We start from the raw sequence: 11,283 nt of genomic DNA, 5'->3' as shown, positions 1-11,283 counted from the left end.
ATATGTGTGTTTCGTGTGTTATAAGATTTTAGAATTCGCACGTCGACGTATCCCGTGTCATGTCGTGTCGTGTCCGGTATAACTAAGGAAGCTAAAGTAGTAGATATGTATGTAATAAATATTAAAGACAATAAATCCGTGCATATCTATAAGTAGGAAACTAGAATCACTTGTAACTTGTGTGGCAAGTTAATCAAAACATAGCGACTATACTATTTTGCTCACAAACTCAAAACTTTGTCATGTACTTAGCTGACATCACACTCTCCAACTCAGGTATAAATAGATGCTGAAAACAATGCCTTTTGAGGCGGCACACAAAAATATCACTACCAAACACCGCCTTATGTAGATAATTAGGTGTTTACACTTTACACACATGCTTAGCAACCACAATCAAAATCAAGATCCTTCTTCACCATTAATGGAAGCCATGATGGAGAACCACCACAACACCAGCAGCAACCTCAAATCAAACCAGTGTACCTCAAGCATGGTCCAAACCATAAACGCACCCTTGGATCTAGTATGGTCCATGATAAAGCGCTTTGAGCATCCACAGGGATACAAACAGTTCATCACGGGTTGCACCATGCTCAGCGGCGACGGCGGCATTGGCAGCGTCCGTGAGGTCCTAATTATGTCTGGCTTGCCTGCTGAGGTTAGCGTGGAACGCTTAGACACACTTGATGATGTTCACCATGTCCTCAAGTTCAGCATCATCGGTGGTGATCATAGGCTTCTCAACTATAGCTCCACCATTACTCTGCATGAAGAGGAAGAAAGGTTTGGAGGCAAAACCATCGCTATAGAGTCATATGTGGTGGATATTCCGGCGGGAAGTAGCGGCGAAGATACCTGTTCTTTCACAGATACCATCATTGGTTGCAATCTTAGGTCCTTGGCTAAGATCACAGAAGGAATCAATATCAATCGGAACCATACGTAATAAGCCTTGTTCATACTTAATCGCATGCTTAGTAATGTATAATTAAGGACGATTTCATTTTTAGAAATTTAGTAGCTTTTTCAGCAGTCTATGTAAGCTGTTGATATAGTAAGTTTCTCTTTTCTTATTTGGTCACTTTGTTACTTTAATAATGTGATATATTAATCCCTATATGTGTTATATATATACATATTTCGTTGTATATGTATGGGTTTGATCAAATAAATTTTAGCATCAAATAAGTATCTTGACTTTAAAGTTTTCATATCTTTCTTTTACTACACAAAATAAGTCTTTAAATTTCAATAATGCTAGAAAGTAAAAAAAAAGTTAGACAAAATTTTATTTAATATTTATTAATTGTTGTTAAAATTAATTTGTAAAATTTTTAGAATACCCTTCTTCCTCTTTTTTTTAAACCAAACTCTAACCCTCCTCTAACACACTTACTCACCTTTCACTATCGCACACACTTTCACTCCTCTCACACCCTCTTCCTCATAGCACACACACCCATACTCTCACAAAAAAAGAAAGAAAGAAAAGAGAGAAAGAAAAGGGAGAAGGGAAAGAAAGAAAAGGGGAGATTGCGAGAAGAGAAGGGAGGAGGAAGGAGGGAGCTGCTCACGCCGAGCCACCATGCGAGGAGAGAGAGAGCCGCACCTCATCACCACCGGCCTGGAGCACGCCGTTCGTGTCCCGTCGCGTCGCCGCCAGCCGCGTCCAGCTCGCAGTTGCGTCGCCATCAGAGGCCAGAACCGAGAGAGATGCGTCCGAGAGAGGGGACGAGTGTGAGAGAGGAGACGCCGAAGAAGGAGCCGTTCACCATCGTCGCGTCTGCTGTTGCCATCAACGGAGCTTGTCGTCAGGAGAGCATCATCGACGACACTGGTAATGAACCGTCTCAGTTCCTGTTTTGGTCTTGCTCAGTCCCACACCCCCTTCATTCTTGTCTCTAAATCAGCACAATTTTTTCCTGTTCTGACTCCATTTATGAAATTGTAACGCGTCCACCTTTACTTTGCTGTATTTTCTTCTTTTCTTACATGCTCTGGTTTTAATTGTGATAATATGTCTCTGTTTTAGTATTATCGCTCTACTTTTATTGTATTTCTGCTGGAAATTATCTTGAGTACTGGTATTGGTGCTGTCATGAAACGGTTGGAGTTGTTGATGTACATCTGCGATGTAGCCATGGAAGTTGCTGCCACCGTCTCAATCCAAATTATGCGCTCATTCGTTTCATTTTACTTAAATCCTCCTCACCTTGGATTCTGGCACTCCGGGTTCGATATCTTCGGTCCTTCGGGACCAAGTTGTGAGTAGACTTTACATTTATAATTATTTGGCTTTACATTTATACTTATTTTGATATATGCTGCTTGAATTCATGACTATACTTACAAGTTATCAATCAAGGATTTGAATTTGATTTTAATAATGGATTTATTAGAACTAAATATTTATTTTTGTAAAATTCAGATTTTTAACCTGCACATGAGACTGTATACATGTTTGATGAAGTTTTGTGTTATTTCAGAATATGCGATTTTATTTGAATATGTGTTTTTGTAACATTAAAGTATTATAGATACTTACTTATATGCTCTGAATTTGTAAAGTATATTCAACATTTCATATGATTGAACAAGATTTTTGATTAGAAAGTATTACTGATTTGATTTGATACTATATATATTTGAAAGATCAAAGATTGGTTGCATTTGAAATTATATGTTTTGAATTGGTTTGGGAGGCTCGTATTAGAAAACCGTAGTTAACGGCGGTTATGACGTTAACCTAGATGCATCTGGCTCAGATCTTAGCTAGCAGAAACGTTGCTAGCCTAACGTGTAGGCCACACGTTGGATCTGTTATTCCGTACGGACACACTAGAGAAAAGGGCTACCCATAGAGGTGGAGCCGCCCATATGTGGACTTTTGATTTGCTTTCTATATGAGAACTCCCTTATTGATTCACTTATTATTATCAACTACTATTTTCTAATTAAAATTACTTTGATAATAATATTTATATGGTCTCATGTGAATTATAGATGTATTGTCTAGTCACTGAGTTGCAAAACTCACTCCGTTTTTCAAAAAATATTTTTTAGGAATAACTATTTGGTTATGTGAGCCTTCTGTTCAATGATCTGCAATGGGTACCCATTCTTTGTTGAGTTCTTAGACGTCATCTGATCCATATGTTACAGGCAGGATCTATTCATATTTATTTATTTTATCTCTTATTAAAAATGTGTAATTATTCATTCTAGATACTTTAAATTTATTTAAAATATTTGTAACTTTCCTATTCAACTTATATTTGAGTCGGTTAGGCTTGCTTGGGGTTATTTTCCTGAGCGCCAGTTATGGCTCATTTTGGGTCGTGACATAATGAATGTTAAATAAAATAAATTTTAGCTATTTTTTATTAATTTTTTTGTTATCCGATTTGTTACTTATAGTCCGACCTAATTATATCTATAAATTGAATTCCAAGTGAAATAATAAACGTGACTTATCCTCGATTAGAGAAGATCTCAGTATCAATAACCCACTCGAAAATAAATAAACTAAGGCAATTACTGAAAGATCAGACAAATATCTCAACCTTTTTAAAGAGGTGACATTCTATAAATATCAAACTCTAAACATGTAAAAGATACGTTATTCACTCTGAATAACATTATACTCATTTTTTACTCTTGCTAATTTAAGTGTTAGAGTGTCTTTGTAGGTGTCTATCTTCACCGTTTCTCTTGAAGTCAATGTATACATCTTCCATTTCAGGCAAAAAAAAAAAACCCAATCCTTGAACATGACGAGCTATACATATTTTGAGACTTATACTACGCAGGAGCATTTGCTTTCCACTGTGGGGCTCGAGTTTACTTAATCCCACTATCATTTTTCTTGTCCGATTATTTATCCTCTTTTGCAAGTTATAATTAATGGCGGAAAGCAAAACAATTCACTTTCTCCTCTCCTCACTATAGCTGAACTATTAGTTATCAATGAGTTACTGAAAGCAGAAATTTGGAGGATAACTGATCTTTTGAATCAAAATGGACGAGGTGATGAGGAGGACTAGAAAAACTCCGGTAACAACGACGACTACACTTCAAAAATAACAATTGCGGTAGTAGTCACTCCAAGGCCATCAACGAAGAGAACAAGTCCTTTCAATTTTTTTGATAACATCATCTATCAGTACACAATTTTAGTTGCCTTTTTTACTTTCATATTTCTATTAGAAATTTCGAATTAGCATAATTATTCAAGCATTTAATCAAGAGATTGTTTTTTAGTTTATGGATATCTGTTTTCTCATGGGTGGTAGGAATTCTGTGTTATTTGGAAAATGAGTAGAACTATGGATAAGAAATGTAAAGTAATAAACGCTAATCTGTTTTGGCAAATATAAATAACAATAGATAGTATGAAAAAGAGATTAATTGATATGTGTTGTGCTTTGAAATTACAAGATTGAATAAGTATGCCTGATAGTAATCAATGAGGATCATTGTTGATATGTCAGATAGGTAGTGTTAATTGCTGCTGAGTTATTTGACTAATTTATAGGAGTAGATTATTTTATAGTGATTATCGGTCAGCCGACATAATAAGTCGATTTAGAATTTGGTTGTAGACATAGCGTATACGATGTCGATAAGCATGGGATTTGCTCCGATTTATAGGTCGATTTATTTTGAAATGATTTTGACTTATAATAAGTGTTGGATTGTTTGAAATGATTCTGATTTATAGATGTCGAGTTGTTTGAAATGATAGATAGCTTAGTATCTTATGTGTTTGAAAGTCGAAATATAGCTCGATTTTGATTAGTTAATTAAGTCACTTGTTGTGGTTTGAATATTGTTACTAATCGATTACTGGACTAGTATGTCCTTGGATATTTGTTTGGATTGTGGAGAAGATTTGTTTGTGGATAGTATATGAAATTGCCTATCAGATAATAAAGGAGTAGAAATTGCGATTTGCTTAAAAGCCGAATTATAATTCGGTAAGGAACACTGAATTTGAATAATGGATCAGGATATTCCTTAAATAAGCTTAAGCAGTTTGACTTAATATCGATTGATTTGTATATTACTTTTGGGATTTGACTGTTCAAATCGCAAATTTATTCTAGTATAGGAAAAATCAGTTGCAAATAACTCGATAACGAGAGCATTTTATAAGGACGTATATCTCGGTCGGAGATTCAGTGAGCTGAATCACATGTATGTGATTTTGAAGATTCATAGCTGGATGATTTATTTTGATTGATTGTGTATGAGATGACTTATAGTTCAATTAGGAATAATGATAAATGAAATTAATAGAGAAAATTAAAAGTAAGAATAAAGATATGTTATTAAAGAAAAAAGAGCACATCACCATATTTCGACTTATAAGTTAAGTTGTAATACACCTTTAGGCCAGTCTTATATATTGATTTTGGAGTCGAGTTTTACTAGAAAGTTCAGACTTTCCGAGTTATAATCTGTATGGCAGTACTGTTATTAGAATTATTTTGATAAGTTTGTTTGTAGTACTGTCTGACTTTGTTCTTATCGACATATATTGTTACAATTGTATTATCCTGTATAAAAAATTCGGCACAAAAATATATAATAAAAACATGGCATTAGATATCCTTAAAAAAGATATATTTAAAAATGATATTATATAAACTGATAATTTGTGACGAAATATTATGTGTCCAGAATTAGCATATAAAATATGTGTTTAAGCCAATTTAAATATATGGAGTAGTGTATACTTTCTAAAAAGTTATAATATATTAAAATTCAAATATATATTTATAGATATAAGCAAGTTAAATTATGCATACGCATTGTTTTATTGTGGTACAGGACTTGTGAATTTGATCCGTTAAAGTTATTCGCATTTCAATTGTGTTCCAAATTAATATTGGATTTTTCTTTTGGTATCTTAAACACATTTTAAATTCGCCTGTTAAAGCTAAAACTAAACCCATTATTCCAAAAGCAAAACAATCCATCTCCTCACCAATATATTATCGCCTTTAAATTACAATCTTACAGTAAAAATGCACGCTAGTATATGAGGTGGAGTATATTTTGGACGAATAGTTAGAACTTGATGAAAGTTCTCTTTTGAACAGCTTCGTAAGCTCAAGTCTTAATGACTGATTAGAAATTACCCAGACCAACATTTATTGTATGAGTGATGTTAGATAGCCAAAGAATAATTATAGACTAAATATCGTTTTTATCCTCAACGTTTTGGGTAAATCCTATTTGTGTTCCTAACGTTTAAATCGTCCTATTTGTAACCCTAACGTTTGTAAAAGTAATTTAATGTTATCCTGCACATCATGAGCGCTTTTAGTTTGAGTTTTAAAAATTTCTTCTTGAAGTTAGAATACAAATATCTGGATAAAATCGATGATATACTCCAAAAAATAGCTCATCAAATATTGAAACTAATTCCTACAACATTTACATAATTCACTTTTCTAGGGACATAATTGAATCTAAACACAAACAGTGGGCATAATATTAAAATCGAACACATCCAAGTGAGACCTAATTGAGAATAAATACATCCAAGTGAGAATAATTGAAAAATATAATTTGATTTGTTAGTATAATTGATAGTAGGATAACATTGAATCACTTTTATAAATGTTAAGGATACAAATAGAACGATTTAAACGTTAGAGACACAAATAAAACTTACTCCAAACGTTGAGGACAAAAATGATACTTTACTCATAATTATAATATAAAAATGTCTCGTAAAAATTCTCACTTATCCGCTCTACTGATGCTGACTAGCAAGTTTGGAATTGATATCATGTATTTGGAACAAGAAGATCAACATGTCATGTGTTGTGAACTTTTATTTTATATGTGATGCTTTCTATGAAAAGTAGCACTCTCAAGTTGCCAATTAATTAAGCTACTTGAACAATTTTCGACAACGATTTTGGACATTTACTGGCCGATTTTAGAAGTACGTTACAAGTTGTAACATGATTCTGTTTTTGGATTGTCAAACTGAAACTTTGCATGTGATTTACAATGATTGCATGTGTATCACTTACGTAGCCTCATTCTACAAAAGAAAATCCTCAGCCATCAATTGAAAACTAATTGATTAAATGAATAAAAAATATATAAATGAGATACAAATATATTTGATTATTTCTTCCACTAATTTGCTGCATCACTCACTTCATTAGGGTGAGCACGGTAGCAGGTACCCGATTATCCGTCCTAACTCGAACCAAATCAATTAAATTGGTTCTGGAACTAACAGGTAATCGGGTCCAACCCGAACCAAACTGATGGCCTTTATTAGTAATTGATTCGGGTATTGGTTGTTGGGGTGTAAAATCCGAACCAATCTGCGAACCCAATCATATATTAAGTAAATAAAAAAAATTAAGAATATATATAGATTTTCTATTAGACAATGATTATTCACTATTAATATGTTTGGATTTAATTGAGTTTAGTTTTTAATGTATTTGGTGTTTAACATGTTTGGATTATTTCTATTAATGTTACATGTTTATTGTACTTGTTGAATTTTTAAGATAAAAATTTGGTTTTCTTTTTATGAATTTCAAAGTCAACGGGTACCCAATTATTCGAACCGAACCAATCCGTTCTTAATCGGTTTGGTTTGGTTCGGGTACATGTACAAAAAATGACAAATCCGAATCAAACCGAACCAATTACATTTTGATCGGTTCAATTCTAATTTTACCATAAACCCAAACCAAACCAACCCGTGCTCACCCCTACACTTCATGGCAAACGTACCCAAATTTTTTTTTCCACAGGAACTTCTTTCTCAATTCTTACAAAATGATAAGCTTATAATTGATTGATTGTAATTTAAAAGTTTGAAAGTTATGAAGTTTTAGCCTTAGATGCATTTAGTGGTTGCAGAAACAGAGAAATACAGAGCATATATGGAGAAGACCCAAACTTAGTATATGTCCAAGTCCACTCTAACACCATTTAATTCAATTCATTAAATTTTGTTTAAATATGATCTTATACAAATTTTGGACAGACATTCAGGACCAAAGTGTGCACACCAAAATTTTTCAGATTTCATCAAGAAGAACTGTCTAGCTGGCTTATGATCAATGATCAATCAATATTTATCATTTTACCTTTGACTGTGATATATGTAAACTGATAATTCTAGCTAACTTCAACAACCAGTCCAAGGTTGCAATACAAGGTTAAGGAAACGTTCCTGTTTGTTTGACTTTGACTGTTAGATTTCTTAATCCTTTTGCTGAGATACTCTTTTACTGGCAAGTCAATGATTCTAAATATCAGGACTAGTAGAAACTATCAAAGAAAAGTTTGGTGCCAAATTTAACAACATGAAGTTCATATATGTCATTTCTATGTCTTTGAGGTCCCATCTCATTCAATATTCTTATAATTCCCAAAGGTTGAAGGTTAAAAAAAAAAAAAAAGAAAATAGAACTGCAGATTCTTGTTTTGCTGACTGTTAGGCCTGTATTCAATCACTTTATAAGCAAAAGATGGTTGAACAACAAGCATCACTGATAACCAGTGAAGAATATGAGTTCAAACAAGAAAAATCAACTTCTTTTCCTCATAGTGGCTTCATGGGGAATTCTATGTTATTGTTTACCAAGTGAGTATTCCATAGTATCCCTTGAGCTTGACAAGTTTCCATCAGAGGAAAAAGTGGTTGAACTTTTCCAACAATGGAAGCAGGAACACAAAAAGTCCTACACACATCAAGAAGAAGCAACATTAAGGTTGGAGAATTTCAAGAGGAATCTGAGATATATAGTAGAGAAGAATGCAATGCAAAATCAAAACTCTCCTGAAGGGCACCGTCTTGGACTGAATAGGTTTGCTGATATGAGCAACGAAGAGTTCAAGAATAAATATATTTCAAAGGTGAAGCAGCCATTGAACAAAAGACTCACCAGCAGTGTCAAGGACTATTCATGTGAGAATACACCTTACTCCTTAGATTGGAGGAAGAAGGGAGTTGTAACTAGTGTGAAGGATCAAGGCAATTGCGGTAATTTTCTAATCTCTCAGTTCTTAAATATCTGTCGCTTTAAGAATTTGGTGCATTAATAACTTAAGTATTTGAGTATTTAGCTCTCTAATATGTCAAGTTTTTCTTCATCTTCAATTTTTCTTATCACTAAGTTTTCTGATTCAATGTGTTTTGTAGGTAGTTGCTGGGCATTCTCCTCCACTGGGGCCATAGAAGGGATAAATGCAATAGTAACTGGGGACCTTATAAGCCTTTCAGAACAAGAACTTGTGGATTGTGACAAAACTAATGATGGATGTGAGGGAGGGTACATGGACTATGCTTTTGAATGGGTAATGAACAATGGTGGCATAGATACTGAAACTGATTACCCATACACTGGTGTAGATAGTAGCTGCAATATTACCAAGGTTACATATTCCTCACTATTCTAATATTGAGTAGCCTCATTATATTAATTTGAGCCTAATTATTTAAGGTTTTCATAAATTAGGAGGAAAACAAAGTTGTTAGCATTGATGGATACAATGATGTGGCAAAATCAGATAGTGCTCTTCTGTGTGCTACTGTGAAGCAACCTATCAGTGCTGGTATACATGGCTCTTCATTGGATTTTCAATTATACATTGGTGTAAGTGTTGTTTTCCTGAAGAGTATAGCAGTAAAATTAGATCATGTTATAAAATAATGTTAGCAGCATACCCTTTTGTAAGTAGATTCTTCTTTTCTTGAACAGGGCATCTATGATGGAGATTGCTCAAGTAACCCAGATGATATTGACCATGCAATATTAATAGTGGGATATGGATCAGAGGGTGATGAAGATTACTGGATAGTGAAGAATTCATGGGGAACAGGTTGGGGAATGGATGGATATATTTACATAAAAAGGAACACTGATTTGAAATATGGAGTTTGTGCAATCAATTACATGGCCTCTTATCCAACCAAAGAGTCCACTACTGCACCATCACCACAGAGCCCTCCTTTTCCACCATCACAACCACCACCACCACCACCAACGCCTCCGCCTCCTAGTGAATGTGGTGACTTGTCATATTGTCCGGGGGACGAGACATGTTGTTGCCTCTTTGAGTTGTTTGATTCCTGCCTTGTCTATGGTTGCTGTGAATATGAGAATGCTGTGTGCTGCACTGGAACACAGTACTGCTGCCCAAGTGATTACCCCATTTGTGATGTTGAATATGGACTCTGCCTCCAGAATGCTGGAGATTTGATGGGAGTAGCTGCAAAGAAGAGAAAGATGGGAAAACACAAGTTTCCATGGACCAAGTTTGAACAAAAAACAAGAGACACACATCACAGTCTTCAGTTAAGAAAGAACTCATTTGCTGCAATGCGTTGAATCTGAGGATTCTTGTAGTCTCAAGATGCAGCATGGATTTTCTCTACCGTTATCTATTATGTACTTGCTTTACACTTCTAGTGTATTTTCTCTTCCTTTTCCTGCTTAGAAAGAAGTTTCTCTTTTTTGTAAAGTAATTGGAGGACTGATGATAACTTTAAAAGCTCTTTTATTAAAACAAACTTTTTAAGACCACAATTAACATGTGTTAGGGAGGAACATGACATGCACCAATTCTAACATGCTTAAGAAATTAATTAAGACGGTGGCACATCCAAAATTCTACACATTATTTTGAATAAATTACCATTTATACCATGAAAGATATACACGTTGATAAATGTACTCATATAAAAGTAAAACGACAATTATAACCATGGAAGATGGTTTTCGTGTGCCAAAAGTATCGGGATGTTGGTTATGCAATTGGTCTGTTAGGATACTTTTGGCACACATAAGTCATCTTCTGTAGTTATAATTGTCGTTTTATTCTTATATGGATACATTTATCAGTGTCTATATCTTTCATGGGTAAACCAAGTTGGGTTGGTCTAGTGGTTAGCTCACTAGTCCGCTTAAGCAAGTGTCGGGGGTTCGAATCTTGCCTTGTGCATGCAGCAACCCATTGGCCAGCGGCAAACCCTTAAATGGAGCTCAGTACCGCAACGGATTAGTCTTTGACCTGCCGGGTTGGGGGATACCGTGGAAAACCAAAAAAATATTTTTCATAGGTACAAATGGTAATTTATTCCATTATTTTTTTATGTAAACAATAAAAGTTACGAATCTAGAAGAAGCTTTATTGGACTTGTCAACTCTTAAAATAGAATGGGCCAAAATTAGGTAACTAAGTCCAATTATCTGAGCTAAATTATCCATTGGGTAGTACCCAGGTTCTTTT

At 34.4% G+C, this 11,283-nt stretch overlaps 3 protein-coding genes across 4 annotated transcripts; all 3 read left to right on the top strand.

The window, feature by feature from the left end:
* On the top strand, positions 288-1,151 carry LOC107623547 (abscisic acid receptor PYL11-like). Its single transcript, XM_016325871.2, has one exon. The coding sequence runs from the start codon at positions 380-382 to the stop codon at positions 947-949; it is 570 nt and encodes a 189-aa protein (XP_016181357.1). The 5' UTR covers positions 288-379; the 3' UTR covers positions 950-1,151.
* LOC110267965 lies at positions 1,220-2,714 on the top strand. The gene is made up of 2 exons (XM_021113830.1): positions 1,220-1,840; positions 2,036-2,714. The coding sequence occupies exons 1-2, from the start codon at positions 1,717-1,719 to the stop codon at positions 2,269-2,271; spliced, it is 360 nt and encodes a 119-aa protein (XP_020969489.1). The 5' UTR covers positions 1,220-1,716; the 3' UTR covers positions 2,272-2,714.
* On the top strand, positions 8,424-10,510 carry LOC107624239 (low-temperature-induced cysteine proteinase-like). 2 transcript variants are annotated; one of them, XM_016326724.2, is made up of 4 exons: positions 8,424-9,034; positions 9,194-9,348; positions 9,510-9,647; positions 9,753-10,510. In XM_016326724.2, the coding sequence occupies exons 1-4, from the start codon at positions 8,560-8,562 to the stop codon at positions 10,380-10,382; spliced, it is 1,398 nt and encodes a 465-aa protein (XP_016182210.1). In that variant the 5' UTR covers positions 8,424-8,559; the 3' UTR covers positions 10,383-10,510. The 2 variants fall into 2 exon arrangements, with proteins under 2 accessions (XP_016182210.1, XP_016182209.1); XM_016326723.2 differs by having other exon boundaries at positions 8,429-9,034; positions 9,194-9,426.

Source organism: Arachis ipaensis, chromosome B10 (assembly GCF_000816755.2).
Source record: "Arachis ipaensis cultivar K30076 chromosome B10, Araip1.1, whole genome shotgun sequence".
Lineage (NCBI taxonomy): Eukaryota > Viridiplantae > Streptophyta > Magnoliopsida > Fabales > Fabaceae > Arachis > Arachis ipaensis.
This window is presented reverse-complemented; position numbering and strand designations above follow the sequence as displayed.